Source organism: Anomaloglossus baeobatrachus, chromosome 5 (genome assembly GCF_048569485.1).
Source record: "Anomaloglossus baeobatrachus isolate aAnoBae1 chromosome 5, aAnoBae1.hap1, whole genome shotgun sequence".
Classification (NCBI taxonomy): Eukaryota; Metazoa; Chordata; class Amphibia; order Anura; family Aromobatidae; genus Anomaloglossus; species Anomaloglossus baeobatrachus.
The window spans coordinates 592,315,540-592,336,414 of record NC_134357.1 but is presented as its reverse complement, the minus strand read 5'-3'; the positions used below and the strand labels follow the sequence as shown (position 1 = coordinate 592,336,414).

General features: G+C 50.6%; 1 protein-coding gene and 1 pseudogene across 1 annotated transcript in view; both read left to right on the top strand.

Moving 5' to 3' along the window:
* ANKRD40 (ankyrin repeat domain 40) overlaps positions 1–7,393 on the top strand; it is a 12,695-nt gene extending 5,302 nt beyond the window's left edge. The window contains exons 2-5 of the mRNA XM_075348002.1: positions 969–1,117; positions 3,703–4,164; positions 4,263–4,444; positions 6,548–7,393. Coding sequence (XP_075204117.1) covers positions 969–1,117; positions 3,703–4,164; positions 4,263–4,444; positions 6,548–6,685 — 931 coding nt within the window. The 3' untranslated portion in view covers positions 6,686–7,393. The remainder of the gene's footprint in view (positions 1–968; positions 1,118–3,702; positions 4,165–4,262; positions 4,445–6,547) is intronic.
* A 10,832-nt stretch (positions 7,394–18,225) lies between these two features.
* LOC142310479 (UDP-glucuronosyltransferase 2A2 pseudogene) lies at positions 18,226–20,260 on the top strand (annotated as a pseudogene).
* Positions 20,261–20,875: the final 615 nt, after the last annotated feature.

Here is a 20,875-nt window from a genome sequence, read left to right as displayed (position 1 = left end):
CGCAGGATATATACTCACACAGCACACAGTATATATATATATACACAGAGGTGGTGAGTGTGCGCAGGATATATACTCACACAGCACACACAGTATATATATATATATACACAGAGGTGGTGAGTGTGCGCAGGATATATACTCACACAGCACACACAGTATATATATATATATACATACACAGAGGTGGTGAGTGTGCGCAGGGTATATACTCACACAGCACACACAGTATATATATATATATATATATATATACACAGAGGTGGTGAGTGTGCGCAGGGTGTATACTCACACAGCACACACAGTATATATATATATATACACAGAGGTGGTGAGTGTGCGCAGGATATATACTCACACAGCACACACAGTATATATATATATACATACACAGAGGTGGTGAGTGTGCGCAGGGTATATACTCACACAGCACACACAGTATATATATATATATACATACACAGAGGTGGTGAGTGTGCGCACGGTGTATATACTCACACTACACACAGTATATACATACACACACACAGAGATGGGGAGTGTGTGCAGGAGATATATATATACACTCAGTACACACACACAGTATATATGGTATATATATACAGAGATGGGGAGTGTGCGCAGGATGTATATATATACACACACATATGGGGAGTGTGTGGACAGACTATATATATATATATATATATATACACATACACACACAGAGTATATACCGTATATATATATATACACACACAGTATACACTGAGTATATGTACACATACACACAGGTGGTGTGTGTATACAGGATATATATACTCACACACAGAACACACACATATATATACACAGTACACACGCAGTATTTATATATATACAGTATATATACACTGTATATATACACACAGATGGTGAGGGCGTCTGTGTACACTATACAGTATATATATACACTCCTGTTCTCCGCTCTCCATATCGTGTCCCCCCAGGACCTGTCTCCATTGGGCGTGTAAAAGGAATCACCTCCGTGTGGTCACCTTCCTGCTAGAGGCCGGAGCCGACAAAGACGTCTTCACCAGCAAAGGGGAGCGAGCCGCCCAGCTGACATCCAAACGAGACATCAAGAGAGCGCTGGGGGGTAAGAACAGCACCCCAATATTACCCACAGCAGCACAGAGGACTTCAGGAGAGGAGAGCGCTGATCTTATAGGAGGACACAGAGATACAGAGGAAGGAGCAGGTCCCAGCAGCACAGAGTATTTCAGGAGAGGAGAGCACTGATCTTATAGGAGGTCACAGAGATACATAGAGGAAGGAGCAGGTCCCAGCAGCACAGAGTATTTCAGGAGAGGAGAGCGCTGATCCTATAGGAGGATACAGAGATACAGAGGAAGGAGCAGGTCCCAGCAGCACAGAGTATTTCAGGAGAGGAGAGCGCTGATCTTATAGGAGGTCACAGAGATACATAGAGGAAGGAGCAGGTCCCAGCAGCACAGAGTATTTCAGGAGAGGGGAACACTGATCTTATAGGAGGACACAGATATACATAGAGGAAGGAACAGGTCCCAGCAGCACAGAGTATGTCAGGAGAGGAGAGCACTGATCTTATAGGAGGACACAGAGATACAGAGGAAGGAGCAGGTCCCAGCAGCACAGAGTATTTCAGGAGAGGAGAGCACTGATCTTATAGGAGGACACAGAGATACATAGAGGAAGGAGCAGAATCCAGCAGCACAGAGTATTTCAGGAGAGGAGAGCGCTGATCTTATAGGAGGACACAGATATACATAGAGGAAGGAACAGGTCCCAGCAGCACAGAGTATTTCAGGAGAGGAGAGCACTGATCTTATAGGAGGACACAGATATACATAGAGGAAGGAACAGGTCCCAGCAGCACAGAGTATTTCAGGAGAGGAGAGCACTGATCTTATAGGAGGACACAGAGATACATAGAGGAAGGAGCAGGTCCCAGCAGCACAGAGTATTTCAGGAGAGGAGAGCACTGATCTTATAGGAGGACACAGAGATACATAGAGGAAGGAGCAGGTCCCAGCAGCACAGAGCATTTCAGGAGAGGAGAGCACTGATCTTATAGGAGCACACAGAGATACATAGAGGAAGGAGCAGGTCCCAGCAGCACAGAGTATTTCAGGAGAGGAGAGCGCTGATCTTATAGGAGGATACAGAGATACATAGAGGAAGGAGCAGGACCCAGCAGCACAGAGTATTTCAGGAGAGAAGAGCACTGATCTTATAGGAGGATACAGAGATACATAGAGGAAGGAGCAGGTCCCAGCAGCACAGAGTATTTCAGGAGAGGAGAGCGCTGATCTTATATGAGGACACAGAGATACAGAGGAAGGAGCAGGTCCCAGCAGCACAGAGTATTTCAGGAGAGGAGAGCACTGATCTTATAGGAGGACACAGAGATACATAGAGGAAGGAGCAGGTCCCAGCAGCACAGAGCATTTCAGGAGAGGAGAGCGCTGATCTTATAGGAGGATACAGAGATACATAGAGGAAGGAGCAGGTCCCAGCAGCACAGAGTATTTCAGGAGAGGAGAGCACTGATCTTATAGGAGGACACAGAGATACATAGAGGAAGGAGCAGGTCCCAGCAGCACAGAGTATTTCAGGAGAGGAGAGCGCTGATCTTATAGGAGGATACAGAGATACATAGAGGAAGGAGCAGGACCCAGCAGCACAGAGTATTTCAGGAGAGAAGAGCACTGATCTTATAGGAGGTCACAGAGAAACATAGAGGAAGGAGCAGGTCCCAGCAGCACAGAGTATTTCAGGAGAGGAGAGCACTGATCTTATAGGAGGACGCAGAGATACATAGAGGAAGGAGCAGGTCCCAGCAGCACAGAGCATTTCAGGAGAGGAGAGCACTGATCTTATAGGAGGACACAGAGATACATAGAGGAAGGAGCAGGTCCCAGCAGCACAGAGTATTTCAGGAGAGGAGAGCGCTGATCTTATAGGAGGACACAGAGATACATAGAGGAAGGAGCAGGGCCCAGCAGCACAGAGGATTTCAGGAGAGGAGAGCACTGATCTTATAGGAGGACACAGAGATACATAGAGGAAGGAGCAGGTCCCAGCAGCACAGAGTATTTCAGGAGAGGAGAGCGCTGATCTTATAGGAGGTCACAGAGATACATAGAGGAAGGAGCAGGTCCCAGCAGCACAGAGTATTTCAGGAGAGGAGAGCACTGATCTTATAGGAGGACACAGAGATTCATAGAGGAAGGAGCAGGTCCCAGCAGCACAGAGTATTTCAGGAGAGGAGAGCACTGATCTTATAGGAGGACACAAAGATACATAGAGGACGGAGCAGGTCCCAGCAGCACAGAGTATTTCAGGAGAGGAGAGCGCTGATCTTATAGGAGGACACAGAGATACATAGAGGAAGGGACAGGACCCAGCAGCACAGAGTATTTCAGGGTGTGGGTTTGCTGATCTTGTGGTTGTGCGGGGTCTCGTGCTGTGCGGGGTCTCGTGCTGTGCGGGGTCTCGTGCTGTGCGGGGTCTCGTGCTGTGCGGGGTCTCGTGCTGTGCGGGGTCTCGTGCTGTGCGGTGATTGCTTTCTTTCATAGCTCGTATAATCCTCTTTTGTCAGTGTAGTAGATGATTTCCAGTCAGTGACATGTAGCGGGGGTCCTGATTTTGGGGTGCAGTGTAGGGTCCTGTACGTTGGTTGATGTTTGTCATTTCTTGCAGTTGAGGATTTGGAGCCCGATGACCATAATCCGGAGTCAGATTTATCGTTCATCCCCAATTATCTGTCCAACCCGACCTTCCCCTTCACGTACACCCGCGAAAGCCCCAAAGCAGAGACTCCCACCCCCTGCATTGAGAATGGTACGTCCCACTCCACGCCGCCACCGCCACCTCCCCCGCCGCCACCGCCCATCGCCAGCTTCCCGCTGCTGAACAATGGGGTGGAGAACATTCACATCACGACATCGGTGACGAAGGAGGACAAGTTCCCGGCCCTGTTCTATAACGGAGAGGTCCAGATCCCGCAGGAATGTCCGCACCCGCCCGTCCAGAGCGTCACCCAGAACTGCAGCATCTACTCCCCGGTGCCCTCTAACCTCCCACACGGGGGCGCTCACGGGGGACCTATGCAAGTGTTCCAACCCTTCTTCTTTACCGGAGCCTTCCCATCCACTATGAAAGGTGAGGACCGTGTCTGCAGCCGGCCGAGGTGTAGACCCAGTGTCTCTCGCGGTAAGAGGACGGGGATAATGTAATTGTGTCCTCGTGTCTTGTCTCAGAATTAGTCCTGAAGGTGCGAATCCAGAGCAGCTCCCCCGGGGACAACGACTTCATCGAGGTGGAGATGGACCGGGACGAGCTGACGTACCGGGAACTCCTGCGCGTCTGCTGCTACGAGCTGGGGGTGAGCCCCGAGGGCGTGGAGAAGATCCGGAAACTACCCAACACCATGCTCAGGAAGGTGCGATGTGCTGCACCGGGGGGGCTGGGGGGGCTCCGGGACTCTCCAAATATCACCCCCTTCCTAACATCCTACGGTGGGTGCATGGATCGGGCTCAGGAGCTGAGGCTGCTCCACACATGGCAGATACCGGCTGTACTGTACAGACAGCACCTGCCACTAACAGCAGCATCCAGAGCTGAGCCTGCTCCACACATGGCAGATACCAGCTGTACTGTACAGACAGCACCTGCCACTAACAGCAGCATCCAGAGCTGAGCCTGCTCCACACATGGCAGATACCGGCTGTACTGTACAGACAGCACCTGCCACTAACAGCAGCATCCAGAGCTGAGCCTGCTCCACACATGGCAGATACCGGCTGTACTGTACAGACAGCACCTGCCACTAACAGCAGCATCCAGAGCTGAGCCTGCTCCACACATGGCAGATACCGGCTGTACTGTACAGACGGCACCTGCCACTAACCGCAGCATCCAGAGCTGAGCCTGCTCCACACATGGCAGATACCGGCTGTACTGTACAGACGGCACCTGCCACTAACAGCAGCATCCAGAGCTGAGCCTGCTCCACACATGGCAGATACCGGCTGTACTGTACAGACAGCACCTGCCACTAACAGCAGCATCCAGAGCTGAGCCTGCTCCACACATGGCAGATACCGGCTGTACTGTACAGACAGCACCTGCCACTAACAGCAGCATCCAGAGCTGAGCCTGCTCCACACATTGCAGATACCGGCTGTACTGTACAGACAGCACCTGCCACTAACAGCAGCATCCAGAGCTGAGCCTGCTCCACACATGGCAGATACCGGCTGTACTGTACAGACAGCACCTGCCACTAACAGCAGCATCCAGAGCTGAGCCTGCTCCACACATGGCAGATACCGGCTGTACTGTACAGACAGCACCTGCCACTAACAGCAGCATCCAGAGCTGAGCCTGCTCCACACATGGCAGATACCGGCTGTACTGTACAGACAGCACCTGCCACTAACAGCAGCATCCAGAGCTGAGCCTGCTCCACACATGGCAGATACCGGCTGTACTGTACAGACAGCACCTGCCACTAACAGCAGCATCCAGAGCTGAGCCTGATCCACACATGGCAGATACCGGCTGTACTGTACAGACTGCACCTGCCACTAACAGCAGCATCCAGAGCTGAGCCTGCTCCACACATGGCGGATACCGGCTGTACTGTACAGACAGCACCTGCCACTAACAGCAGCATCCAGAGCTGAGCCTGCTCCACACATGGCAGATACCGGCTGTACTGTACAGACAGCACCTGCCACTAACAGCAGCATCCAGAGCTGAGCCTGCTCCACACATGGCAGATACCGGCTGTACTGTACAGACAGCACCTGCCACTAACAGCAGCATCCAGAGCTGAGCCTGCTCCACACATGGCAGATACCGGCTGTACTGTACAGACAGCACCTGCCACTAACAGCAGCATCCAGAGCTGAGCCTGCTCCACACATGGCAGATACCGGCTGTACTGTACAGACAGCACCTGCCACTTACAGCAGCATCCAGAGCTGAGCCTGCTCCACACATGGCGGATACCGGCTGTACTGTACAGACAGCACCTGCCACTAACAGCAGCATCCAGAGCTGAGCCTGCTCCACACATGGCGGATACCGGCTGTACTGTACAGACGGCACCTGCCACTAACAGCAGCATCCAGAGCTGAGCCTGCTCCACACATGGCAGATACCGGCTGTACTGTACAGACGGCACCTGCCACTAACAGCAGCATCCAGAGCTGAGCCTGATCCACACATGGCAGATACCGGCTGTACTGTACAGACAGCACCTGCCACTAACAGCAGCATCCAGAGCTGAGCCTGCTCCACACATGGCAGATACCGGCTGTACTGTACAGACAGCACCTGCCACTAACAGCAGCATCCAGAGCTGAGTGCTCCACACATGGCAGATACCGGCTGTACTGTACAGACAGCATCTGCCACTAACAGCAGCATCCAGAGCTGAGCCTGCTCCACACATGGCAGATACCGGCTGTACTGTACAGACAGCACCTGCCACTAAGATCAGCATTCTATTAACCGTTTCTGCGTCATCTTCTTTTAGGATAAAGATGTGGCCCGGCTGCAGGACTTCCAGGAACTGGAGCTGGTCCTGAAACACGACCACAGCCTCTTCAGGACGTCCACGTCTCTGACCGACAGACCCTGCTTCAATAAGAAGGCCTCGCAGCTCACCTACTGACGCTTGCCGCACCCTAGGGGGCGCCGTGACTAACCTACTGACAGCGCTGCTCCCTGTGCTTAGGTTATTGGGGCGACTCGCCCCCCCCTCCCCGGTAGGTACGATGTAACAAGCACAGACTCACCCGGATAACAAAAATAATATTTTTTACTAATTTATTTTAAAGAAATCTATTTCCCCCTGAAAGAAGCGACTTCAATACACTAATACAAGAAATCTGCCCCCGACCCCATTAACCACAATGGGAGTCATTCTCCACTAACTTCAATGGATGTTGGGAGTTATATTCTGCGGTATTCCTTGTAATCGTATGGGGCAGTATTAATTAGTGCTGGATTATCGGATATTCCGGATCATTATTTGCAGCTTCCGCCGTGGACTGTCCGGATTTCTGCACCCCGAGGCCCCAGAGTAATGGGCACAGAGCTGACCTCCTGCTGCAGCGCCCTCTGCTGGCTGCCTCCCCCCGGGCACCGGCCCATCCTCCGGAGGCACCTCGTATCTCACAGGTCCTTGGGGAGACTTTTATGAAGACTTTCCGTTATGAGATTTTGGGGCGACCCTTTTCTCCAGTGTTATTGGTGACCCAGCCGGCGCCTCCGCCTCTGTCTTCCTCCTAGTAACACACAGAAACGCTGCTTCAGCTCTGAAGAGTTTTATGCCATTTAGTTAAGTCTTTCTTTACAAATAAACGACTTCAATCTCTTATTTGCTCTGTGGGGTTCACCTGTCGAGAGTCTGCGATTCCCACTGACCCCCCCCCCCATTTATGGAGAGAGTTGTTGACTCCCTGCCCATATATGGAGAGAGTATGTGACTCCTGCTGACCCCCTGCCCATATATGGAGAGAGTATGTGACTCCTGCTGACCCCCTGCCCATATATGGAGAGAGTATGTGACTCCTGCTGACTCCCTGCCGATTTATAGAGAGAATATGTGACTCCTGCTGACCCCCTGCTCATTTATAGAGAAAGTATGTGACTCCTGCTGACCCCCTGCCCATTTATAGAGAGAGTATGTGACTCCTGCTGACCCCCTGCCCATTTATAGAGAGAGTATGTGACTCCTGCTGATCCCCTGCTCATTAATGGAGAGAGTATGTGACTCCTGCTGAAACCCTGCCCATTTATAGAGAGAGTATGTGACTCTTGCTGACCCCTGCCCATTTATAGAGAGAGTATGTGACTCCTGCTGACCCCCTGCTCATTAATGGAGAGAGTACGTGACTCCTGCTGACCCCTGCCCATTTATAGAGAGAGTATGTGACTCCTGCTGACCCCCTGCTCATTAATGGAGAGAGTACGTGACTCCTGCTGAAACCCTGACCTTATATGGTGAGAGTATGTGACTCCTGCTGACCCCCTGCCCATATATGGAGAGAGTATGTGACTCCTGCTGACCCCCTGCCCATATATGGAGAGAGTATGTGACTCCTGCTGACCCCCTGCCCATATATGGAGAGAGTATGTGACTCCTGCTGACCCCCTGCCCATATATGGAGAGAGTATGTGACTCCTGCTGACCCCCTGCCCATATATGGAGAGAGTATGTGACTCCTGCTGACCCCCTGCCCATATATGGAGAGAGTATGTGACTCCTGCTGACCCCCTGCCCTTATATGGAGAGAGAATGTGACTCCTGCTGACCCCCTGCCCTTATATGGAGAGAGTATGTGACTCCTTCTGACCCCCGCCCATTTGTAGAGTGTGACTCCTGCTGACCCCTGCTTATATGGAGAGAGAATGTGACTCCTGCTGAGAAACTGCCCTTATATGGAGAGAGTATGTGACTCCTGCTGACCCCCTGCCCATATATGGAGAGAGTATGTGACTCCTGCTGACCCCCTGCCCAAATATGGAGAGAGAATGTGACTCCTGCTGACCCCCTGCCCTTATATGGAGAGAGTATGTGACTCCTGCTGACCCCCTGCTTTTATATGAAGAGAGTATGTGACTCCTCCTGACCCCCTGCCCATTTATAGAGAGTATGTGACTCCTGCTGACATCCTGCCCTTATTTGGAGAGAGTATGTGACTCCCACTTACCCCCTGCCCTTATATGGAGAGAGTATGTGACTCCTGCTGACCCCTGCCCTTGTATGGGGAGAGTATGTGACTCCTGCTGACCCCCTGCCCATTTATAGAGAGAGTATGTGACTCCTGCTGAGCCCCTGCCCTTATATGGAGAGAGTATGTGACTCCTGCTGACCCCTGCCCATATATAGAGAGAGTATGTGTCTCATGCTGACCCCTGCCCATATATGGAGAGAGTATGTGACTGCTGCTGACCCCCTGCCCATATATGGAGAGAGTATGTGACTCCTGCTGACCCCCTGCCCATATATGGAGAGAGTATGTGACTCCTGCTGACCCCCTGCCCATATATGGAGAGAGTATGTGACTCCTGCTGACCCCCTGCCCATATATGGAGAGAGTATGTGACTCCTGCTGACCCCCTGCCCTTATATGGAGAGAGTATGTGACTCCTGCTGACCCCCTGCCCATATATGGAGAGAGTATCTGAGTCCTGCTGACCCCCTGCCCTTATATGGAGAGAGTATGTGACTCCTTCTGACCCCCGCCCATTTATAGAGAGAGTATGTGTCTCATGCTGACCCCTGCCCATATATGGAGAGAGTATGTGACTGCTGCTGACCCCCTGCCCATATATGGAGAGAGTATGTGACTCCTGCTGACCCCCTGCCCATATATGGAGAGAGTATGTGACTCCTGCTGACCCCCTGCCCATATATGGAGAGAGTATGTGACTCCTGCTGACCCCCTGCCCATATATGGAGAGAGTATGTGACTCCTGCTGACCCCCTGCCCTTATATGGAGAGAGTATGTGACTCCTGCTGACCCCCTGCCCATATATGGAGAGAGTATGTGACTCTTGCTGACCCCCTGCCAATATATGGAGAGAGTATGTGACTCTTGCTGACCCCCTGCCAATATATGGAGAGAGTATGTGACTCCTGCTGACCCCCTGCCCTTATATGGAGAGAGTATGTGACTCCTGCTGACCCCCTGCCCATATATGGAGAGAGTATGTGACTCCTGCTGACCCCCTGCCCTTATATGGAGAGAGTATGTGACTCCTTCTGACCCCCGCCCATTTGTAGAGTGTGACTCCTGCTGACCCCTGCTTATATGGAGAGAGAATGTGACTCCTGCTGAGCAACTGCCCTTATATGGAGAGAGAATGTGACTCCTGCTGACCCCCTGCCCTTATATGGAGAGAGTATGTGACTCCTGCTGACCCCCTGCTTTTATATGAAGAGAGTATGTGACTCCTCCTGATCCCCTGCCCATTTATAGAGCGTATGTGACTCCTGCTGACATCCTGCCCTTATATGGAGAGAGTATGTGACTCCCACTTACCCCCTGCCCTTATATGGAGAGAGTATGTGACTCCTGCTGACCCCCTGCCCATTTATAGAGAGTATGTGACTCCTGCTGACCCCCTGCCCTTATATGGAGAGAGTATGTGACTCCCACTTACCCCCTGCCCTTATATGGAGAGAGTATGTGACTCCCACTTACCCCCTGCCCATATATGGAGAGAGTATGTGACTCCTGCTGACCCCCTGCCCTTTATATGGACAGAGTATGTGACTCCTGCTGACCCCCTGCCCTTTATATGGACAGAGTATGTGACTCCTGCTGACCCCTGCCCATATATGGAGAGAGTATGTGTCTCATGCTGACCCCTGCCCATATATGGAGAGAGTATGTGACTCCTGCTGACCCACTTCCCATATATGGAGAGAGTATGTGACTCCTGCTGACCCCTGCCCTTGTATGGAGAGAGTATGTGACTCATGCTGACCCCCTGTTCATTTATGGCGAGAGTATGTGACTCCTGCTGACCCCCTGCCCATTTATAGAGAGTATGTGACTCCTGCTGACCCCTGCCCTTATATGGAGAGAGTATGTGACTCCTGCTGACCCCCTGCCCATTTATAGAGAGAGTATGTGACTCCTGCTGACCCCCTGCCCTTATATGGAGAGAGTATGTGACTCCTGCTGACCCACTGCCCATATATGGAGAGAGTATGTGACTCCTGCTGACCCCTGCCCTTGTATGGAGAGAGAATGTGACTCCTGCTGACCCCCTGCCCTTATATGGAGAGAGTATGTGACTACTGCTGACCCCCTGCCCTTATATGGAGAGAGTATGTGACTCCTGCTGACCCCCTGCCCATTTATAGAGAGTATGTGACTCCTGCTGACCCCCTGCCCTTATATGGAGAGAGTATGTGACTCCCACTTACCCCCTTCCCTTATATGGAGAGAGTATGTGACTCATGCTGACCCCTGCCCATATATGGAGACAGTATGTGACTCCTGCTGACCCACTGCCCATATATGTAGAGAGTATGTGACTCCTGCTGACCCCTGCCCTTGTATGGAGAGAGTATGAGACTCCTGCTGACCCCCTGCCTATTTATAGAGAGAGTATGTGACTCCTGCTCACCCCTGCCCTTGTATGGAGAGAGTATGTGACTCCTGCTGATCCCTTCCCTTGTATGGAGAGAGTATGTGACTCCTGCTGACCCCTGCCCTTGTATGGAGAGAGTATGTGACTCCTGCTGACCCCCTTCCCATTTATAGAGTATGTGACTCCTGCTGACCCCCTGCCCTTATATGGAGAGAGTATGAGACTCCTGCTGACCCCCTGCTCATTTATAGAGAGTATGTGACTCCTGCTAAATCCAGCCCCCCCCAAACATTTATGGAGAAACTATGTGAGTCATTCTGACCCCTCCTGCCCTTTTATGGGGAGAGTATGTTATTCCTGCTGCTGACTATGCTGACTATGTACAGCTCACATTCTCCATATATATCAGTCCCTCTCTCCTCCCATCCACATGTACAGCTCACCTCCATCTATATCCGTCCCTCTCTCCTCCCCCCTCCCATGTACAGCTCACCTCCATCTATATCAGTCCCTCTCTCCTTCCCTCCCCATGTACAGCTCACATTCTCCATCTATATCAGTCCCTCTCTCCTTCCTTCTCCCATGTACAGCTCACATTCTCCATCTATATCAGTCCCTCTCTCCTCCCCTCCCCCATGTACAGCTCACATTCTCCATCTATATCAGTCCCTCTCTCCTCCCCCCTCCCATGTACAGCTCACATTCTCCATCTATATCAGTCCCTCTCTCCTTCCTTCTCCCATGTACAGCTCACATTCTCCATCTATATCAGTCCCTCTCTCCTCCCCTCCCCCATGTACAGCTCACATTCTCCATCTATATCAGTCCCTCTCTCCTCCCTTCCCCCATGTACAGCTCACATTCTCCATCTATATCAGTCCCTCTCTCCTCCCCTCCCCCATGTACAGCTCACCTCCATCTATATCAGTCCCTCTCTCCTCCCCTCTCCCATGTACAGCTCACCTCCATCTATATCAGTCCCTCTCTCCTCCCCTCTCCCATGTACAGCTCACCTTCTCCATCTATATCAGTCCCTCTCTCCTCCCCTCTCCCATGTACAGCTCACCTCCATCTATATCAGTCCCTCTCTCCTCCCCTCTCCCATGTACAGCTCACCTTCTCCATCTATATCAGTCCCTCTCTCCTCCCCTCCCCCATGTACAGCTCACCTCCATCTATATCAGTCCCTCTCTCCTCCCCCCTCCCATGTACAGCTCACCTCCATCTATATCAGTCCCTCTCTCCTCCCCTCCCCCATGTACAGCTCACATTCTCCATCTATATCAGCCCCTCTCTCCTCCCCTCTCCCATGTACAGCTCACCTCCATCTATATCAGTCCCTCTCTCCTCCCCCCTCCCATGTACAGCTCACCTCCATCTATATCAGTCCCTCTCTCCTCCCCTCCCCCATGTACAGCTCACATTCTACATCTATATCAGCCCCTCTCTCCTCCCCTCCCCCATGTACAGCTCACCTCCATCTATATCAGTCCCTCTCTCCTCCCCTCTCCCATGTACAGATCACATTCTCCATCTATATCAGTCCCTCTCTCCTCCCCCCCCCATGTACAGCTCACCTTCTCCATCTATATCAGTCCCTCTCTCCTTCCCTCTCCCATGTACAGCTCACATTCTCCATCTATATCAGTCCCTCTCTCCTTCCCTCTCCCATGTACAGCTCACATTCTCCATCTATATCAGTTCCTCTCTCCTCCCCTCCCATGTACAGCTCACATTCTCCATCTATATCAGTCCCTCTCTCCTCCCCTCCCCATGTACAGCTCACATTCTCCATCTATATCAGTCCCTCTCTCCTCCTCCCCCATGTACAGCTCACATTCTCCATCTATATCAGTCCCTGTCTCCTTCCCTCTCCTATGTACAGCTCACCTTCTCCATCTATATCAGTCCCTCTCTCCTCCCCTCCCCATGTACAGCTCACATTCTCCATCTATATCAGTCCCTCTCTCCTCCCCTCTCCCATGTACAGCTCACATTCTCCATCTATATCAGTCCCTCTCTCCTCCCCTCCCCATGTACAGCTCACATTCTCCATCTATATCAGTCCCTCTCTCCTCCCCTCTCCCATGTACAGCTCACATTCTCCATCTATATCACTCCCTCTCTCCTTCCCTCTCCTATGTACGGCTCACCTTCTCCATCTATATCAGTCCCTCTCTCCTTCCCTCTCCTATGTACAGCTCACCTTCTCCATCTATATCAGTCCCTCTCACCTTCCCCCCCCCATGTACAGCTCACATTCTCCATCTATATCACTCCCTCTCTCCTTCCCTCTCCTATGTACAGCTCACCTTCTCCATCTATATCAGTCCCTCTCTCCTTCCCTCTCCTATGTACAGCTCACCTTCTCCATCTATATCAGTCCCTCTCTCCTCCCCTCCCCCATGTACGGCTCACCTTCTCCATCTATATCAGTCCCTCTCTCCTTCCCTCTCCTATGTACGGCTCTCATGATCTTTTCACATTCTTATACCATAAGGATCTATGCAGAGGTACCTGAGATAAGGGATAGCCCGGTCCCCCCTCGTCTGAGGGCCAGTCCAGGAGCCATGGTCTCTGCTCTCCCCCAATCATCATGACATTCTATTCGGCTCATTCCGGACCTATTTAACCAGATTGCCAGTGCCATATGGTTCTGCAAACTCGATCCCGGGGGGGGCTGTAATCTGATTCGGGTCCAACAGGGGGATGTTGCATCAGCACCTGTATTAATGCTGCCTGATGTGTATCTACCCTTCACGGTGAAAGTGGACTCATCAGAGGTGGGGGTGGGGGCTGTATTGTCTCAAGGTCTGTCTGTTGGTAAACTTGTTGGTCACCATCCCCAGTTCTGTACTTTTCTTAAAAGGCTCTTGTCCGGGGTACGTGAGGAGGACCAATGGGGCCCAGCACTATCCTCTACATGGGAAAAGGTTCAGCAGCAATTGGATAAGTATAATTGTGTGTCTGGTCCGGACCTGTGTGTGGATGATTTGGTGTGGTTGTCCACTAAAAACTTTAAGCTTACAGTACCATCACTTATGTTAGGACCTCGGTTCACCGGTCCATTCAAACTACTGCTGTCATCAATCCGTTGGCTTTCCATCTGGCCTTACCAGCTTCATACAAGATCCATAATGGGTTCTACAAATCTCTATTACAGAAATGTGTGGGTTTGGTAGCTCCTCTTCCAACCCCTCCACCTATAGTCTTTAGTAGATGGATCGATTGCTGGAGTTCCAGGTATCGAGAATTATAGATTCTCGGGTCACTCATCGTTCTTTCCAGTACCTGGTTCACTGGAGGGCTTATGGTCCTCAGGAGAGGACTTGGGTATGAGCCTCTGATATCCATGTGGAGCATCTGGTTAGGGTATGTCATCATCATCCGGAGAGACCTGGTCCTGAGGGTCCAGAGGCCTCTCGTAGAGGGAGGGGAATTTTACTGTCACACACTGTTTGGCTCTAAACTCATCAGACGCTGTTCAGACTACAGACTCTGACACTCCTCACTAAACGTTTTTTGGTGCTTCTGAGTTACACGGGCAGGCTCGGGCGTCGACCAGCTGTGTGCTCATTAGAGATCGGAATAGCAGGAGTTAATTTCTGCTAGCCTGCTGGTTACTTATTGGATCACATGTTGTGGGAGACCTATCACAGTTACTCCCCGCCTTTTTAAGATGGAGGAATTTGTCTTCCCATGCCCACTATAGCTTTTTTGCTATACTGGTCCGTGTGCTGTTGTGTTGCAGTAACTGGTTATTTACTGCTTGGTGTGCTGTGAATTCCTCCTGTCGTCAGTTTATTTCCTCCCTGCTCTTTTTTTTCCTTATCATTTGTTGTCTGATTACTCTTTGTGAGCGTGTGGTGTGATAGAGCTTTGGTTTCCCCTGTTTGTCTATCACTGTTGATGTTAACACGCTCCTTTCTCGCCCCCCACCTCCCTCCAGGGTAGGGAGGGAGGGGGATTTAGATCAGGGCTGGTCAGGAGGTAAGTCCGGCTGGCGACTCAGATGTCCTTACCTTCATAGGTAACTCTGAGATAAGGGATAGGCAAAGCCCCCCTAGCCTGAGGACCAGTCTAGGAGCTCAGTCCCCGTTCTCCTCCGATCACCGTGACATATTCTTTGCAGGCCTTCTGTCTCCCCCTTTAACCCACGGTCAGCAGGCAACAATCTCTCCTACTTCTATGACCTTTTCCTTTCTAGTGCCCTTAACCTCCTGGCTCTTACTGAGACCTGGATCCAGCAGTCGGACATCACCACCGCCGCTGCTCTCTCGTATGGTGGTCTTCAATGTTCAGATACCGCCAGTCCTGAGAACACACCAGGTGGAGATGTTGGTCTGCCGCTTTCAACAAATTGTGCTTTTCAGGTCATCCCTCCTGTTCCCTCACTTATCGGTCTCTAATCTCGCCTTCATCTCTAAAGTCCTGGAACACTTGGTCCACTTCTGTCTACATCGTCATCTCTCAGAAAATGGTCTTCTTGACCCTTTACAATCCGGTTTCCGCTCCTTACACTCTACTGAATCTGCTCTCACTAAAGTCTAATGATCTACTAACACCAAAATCTAATGGTCCCTGCTCGCGGCTGATCCTCCTGGATCTCTTATGAATCTGACACTGTGGATCACCAGCTCCTCCTCACTATGCTTCGCTCTATTGGGGTCAGGACACCGTTCTCTCTTGGTTCTCCTGCTACCACTCTGACCGCTCCTTCATCGTATCGTTTGCTGGCTCCTCGTCTTCTCTTCTAGTCTGTCAAAAATTTAACTAACCTTCCTAAACCCAATATTACCATTTTTGTGTGGTTCTACCAGAACTCCCCAGCAGCACGTTCTCTTTCTTGGAGTCCTTTTTGACTCCGATCTCTCCTTCACTCCCCATATCCGATCACTCGCTCGTTCATGTCACTTCCACCTCAAAAACATCTCTAGAATTCGACCTTTTCTTACCGTTGACTCTGCAAAACTCTTACTGTCGCTCTTATTCATTCTCGTCTGGATTACTACAACTCTATGAATCTCCATCTTACTAAACTCTCCCCTCCCCAACCTATCCTGAATACAGCAACCAGGATCATATTCCTTTCCAACCGTTACACTGATGCCTCCACCCTGTGCCAGCCAGTGCACTGGTTACCCATGTGCTACAGAGTCCAATATAAGCTTATCACTCTCACCCACAAAACCCGCCACAGTTCTGCACCGCCCTACATTGCCTCCCTCATCTCTGTCTACCACCCTACCCATCCCCTCCCTAGTTCTGCACCATCCTACATCTCCTCTTCATCTCTATCACCTACCCATCCTCTACAGTTCTGCGCCACCCTAATCTCTTCCCTCATCTGTCTACCACCCTACCCGTCCTCTCCACAGTTCTGCACGACCCTACATCTCCTCCTCATCTCTAGCTACCACCCTACCTATCCTCTCCACAGTGCTGCACCATCCTACATCTCCTCCTCATCTCTGTGTACCACCCTACCTGTCCTCGCCACAGTTCTTCACCACTCTACATCTCCTCATCTGTCTACCACCCTACCCGTCCTCTCCACAGTTTTACACCGCCTACATCTCCTCCTCATCTCTAGCTACCACCCTACCTATCCTCTCCACAGTGCTGCACCGTCCTACATCTCCTCCTCATCTCTGTGTACCACCCTACCTGTCTTCTCCACAGTTCTTCACCGCTCTACATCTCCTCATCTGTCTACCACCCTACCCGTCCTCTCCACAGTTCTACACCGCCTACATCTCCTCCCTCATCTCTGTCTACCACTCTTTCCGTCCTCTTCACAGTTCTGCACCACCCTATATCTCTTCCCTCAAATCTGGCTACCAACCTACTTGTCCTTTCCTCAGTGCTGCACCCCCCTACATCTCCTCCCTTATCTCTACCTCTCTACCCATCCTCTCCACAGTGCTGAATCCCCCTACATCTTTTTCTTAGCTCTGTCTACCACCCTACCCGTCCTCTTCACAGTGCTCCACTGCCTTACGTCTCCTCATCTGTCTACCACCCTACCCGTCCTCTCAACAGTTCTTCACCGCTCTACATCTCCTCATCTGTCTACCACCCTACCCGTCCTCTCTACAGTTCTGCACCACCTACATCTCCTCCCTCATCTCTGTCTACCACTCTTTCCGTCCTCTTCACAGTTCTGCACCACCCTATATCTCTTCCCTCAAATCTGGCTACCACCCTACCTGTCCTTTCCTCAGTGCTGCATCCCCCTACATCTCCTCCCTTATCTCTACCACTCTACCCAACCTCTCCACAGTGCTGAATCCCCCTACATCTCCTTCTTAGCTCTGTCTACCACCCTACCCTTCCTCTTCACTCACTCCACTGCCTTACGTCTCGTCATCTGTCGACCATCCTACCCGTTGTCTCCACAGTGCTGCCACCCCCCTACATGTCCTCCACATCTGTCTACCACTCTACCTGTCCTTTCCACTAGGCTGCATCCCCCTACATCTCCTTCCTATCTCTATCACCCTACCCATCCTCTCCACAGTGCTTCACCCCCCTACATCTCCTTCTCATCTCTGTATAGAGTATATGAGTCCTGCTGACCCCCTGCTCATTTATATAGAGTATGTGAGTCCTCCCTTACTACCACTTCGAGGTGTTAGTCCAACCTCATGTGGAACATGTAGGTCAGTTCTGGCCACCAGTCCATAGAAAAGGTACAAAGAAAAGCCACAGAACTGATAAGGGGCGCGGAGACACTTAGTTATGAGAGGACATCTAGTTTTCAGAAGAGACGTCTAAAGGGGGGACAAGAATAACTTATACAAGTACATAAATGTCCCATAAAAATAATGGGGGGAAAAGCTGTTTCATGTAAAACTCCCTCAAAAGACACTCCCTTCACCAGGAGCAAAAAGAGAAGATAAGGATCTTCTACCTCGAGAATTATTAACCTGTGACCTTCATACTGTAGGAAAGAAACCGAGCCGATGGCTTTTGGCTTGGCTCCAGAGAATGACATCTCACTCGGCATGGCTTTCTCCACTCTCAGGGTAAAGTTCATTGTACAGCCCAGAATCTGCTAAACTAGAAGGAGTCCATGACTTTCTGAAGCTGAAGGAGAGATAAGATTAAGAACATCTCATGTACTTCGCATAGGGTGAAGGCCTTGATATAGAATTCAGGGGAGGAGTCCATGATGTTGAGGATGACTCTACCGTGTACGTTCAGGCAGTGAAATCGGAAACCTCCTCCTTCCTGAACGTTGTATATTAGGAAGCTGCAGATTCCTGAAGACCTTCTAGACATTGAACTTCTCTGCCATGGCTGTCGTTTACAAGACGTGCGGGGTTTCCCTCTTGACTTGTGCCCTGCTCTTTTTAACCTGTGCACAGGCTGGAAAGGTCCTGGTGGTACCGGTAGAAGGAAGCCATTGGATTAACATCAAAATCCTAATGATGGAGCTGGTGCAGAGAGGACACGAGCTGACCGTTCTTAGACCCTCCACCAGTCTGTACATTGAGGAGACGTCTGAAGATTTTAAGTTGCTCACCGTCCCTATGTCCGTGCAACAAGCAATGAGCCGGAAGGAATTTGAAGACTACGCCTTGAACTGGATTTTCCAACAAGCGTTCACCAAGCATGGGTCATCCTTCACCTTGGCGTGGGAGTTCATCCAAGCCCTACGGACGAGCACTGAGATGGCCACTGTTGCCATCGAGGCCTTATTTGACAATGAAGTGATTCTGGAAGGTCTGAAGAACGGTGGTTTTGACATGGTTCTTGCCGACCCTTATAACGTAGCCGGAGTGATGTTGACTCATTACTTGAAGCTTCCCATTGTGTTTTTCGGACGCTGGATGCCTACAGAAGATGTTCATTTTACCATTGGACCGTCTCCGCTCTCTTACGTGCCTGTTATAAATTCCAGAGTAACGGACGTAATGGTTTTCTCAGACAGAATGAAAAATGTGGCGCTCTACTGCTTATACCAGGTGGCCAGCCGCTTCCTGATATTCCCAGTCTACGACAAATTGATTCAGCGCTATCTCAACACCGATGTGAGCATGTTGGACATGTACAAGAGAGCTGACATCTACCTGATGAAAGTCGACTTCGTGTTTGAGTTCCCACGGCCGACCATGCCTAATGCCGTGTATATTGGTGGCTTCCAGTGTAGACCCCCTAAGCCCCTCACTCAGGATATCCAAAACTTCGTGGACAGCTCAGAGCATGGTGTTGTGGTTTTCTCCTTGGGCACCATCGTAAAGACTCTGCCGCTCAATATCGCCAGAGAGATTGCCGCTGGATTAGCGCAACTCAAGGAGCGAGTACTTTGGCGTTACTCTGGAGAACATCTGGACACCCTTGGAAATAACACCATGATCGTTGACTGGCTACCACAGAATGATCTTCTCAGTCACCCTAAGACCAAAGTGTTCTTAGCGCACGGTGGAGAAAATGGTGTCTACGAGGCTATTTGCCATGGTGTTCCCATCGTGGGGTTCCCGCTCTTCGGTGACCAGTATGAAAATATCCTTCGCCTAAAAACCCGCGGAGCTGCTGTCCTCCTGGAGAACACACAAGATGTCACTGCCCAGGATATATTCAGTGCTATACGTCTGGTTATTGATGACCCTTCCTACAGCCGGGCCATGAAGCATCTCTCCGAACTGCACCACGATGTCCTTTTTCCACCGCGGGACTTGGCCGTGTTCTGGACAGAGTTTGTCATGCGCAATGGAGGAGCGAAACATCTGCATGCAGCCGGCAATGACCTTGCGTGGTACCAGTATTACCTCCTTGACGTTGCTGCTGTTCTTCTTCTGGCTTTTTTTATCGCCTTTTATGTGACTTACGCGTTCCTCCGAGCGGCACTAAGATCGTGCTGCGGAAGGAAACCAGGACGGAAGCAGAAAAGATCATGAGGTCTAGAGTTTATTACGGCACCGTCCACTTCACCCCAGAGCTCCATATGTTTTTTTGGGAAAACATAGAAGGTTGGCCACAGTTTTTGGAGAAAATGAAATGTGCGAATGGTCCATAAAACATCTAAAAACGTTTCTGTGGACTACAAAATAAAACCTTTGTATATTTGTTTTTTATGTTGTTGCTGTCCATGCCGACCATGCACCTCAGGTATGATGGGAAGTCATGATGGATCAGATAAATGTATTAGCGCCCCCATGTGTTAGAAAAAAACATGGGTCCATGAGGTTCATCTTCTCTTATCTGTAGATTATGCATAGCTCTCAGCATCATTAGTTGACATAGTATCTGCCATTACTACCTCCTTCATAGTCTGACTACGCTAAGGCCGAATTGACCGTGGTTCGCGGGCTGTGATCCGAATTTCCTGACCCAAATTCGACACCTTCTAGGCAAATAAAAGGTTGTCAAGATTGGGTCAGAAAAATCGCGGCTGTTTCAGGCATACTGGTATCATATTTGCTCGTGCAGCTGCTGCCTGGCATTGAGCACGGCGCACAGCTTACCTGTCTTCACCAGCTTTATTACATTACGTAAGCTCCTAACTATACATTTATCTACATTAACATTCACCGGCCGTGTGTTTACCTGAGCTACAGCTTATCTACAGCTTTTTATTATCTTACAAAGTTTGTATCATCAGCAAAAACCTGGAACTTTACTCCCAATCACATCCACAAAGTCATTAATAAAGGAAACTGGGCCTCAAACCGATCCCCGTGGTCTGCGCTGCTCCCATCTGTATGATCTCTGCAAATGATAGAGCTCCTTGTGGCCAACACTACT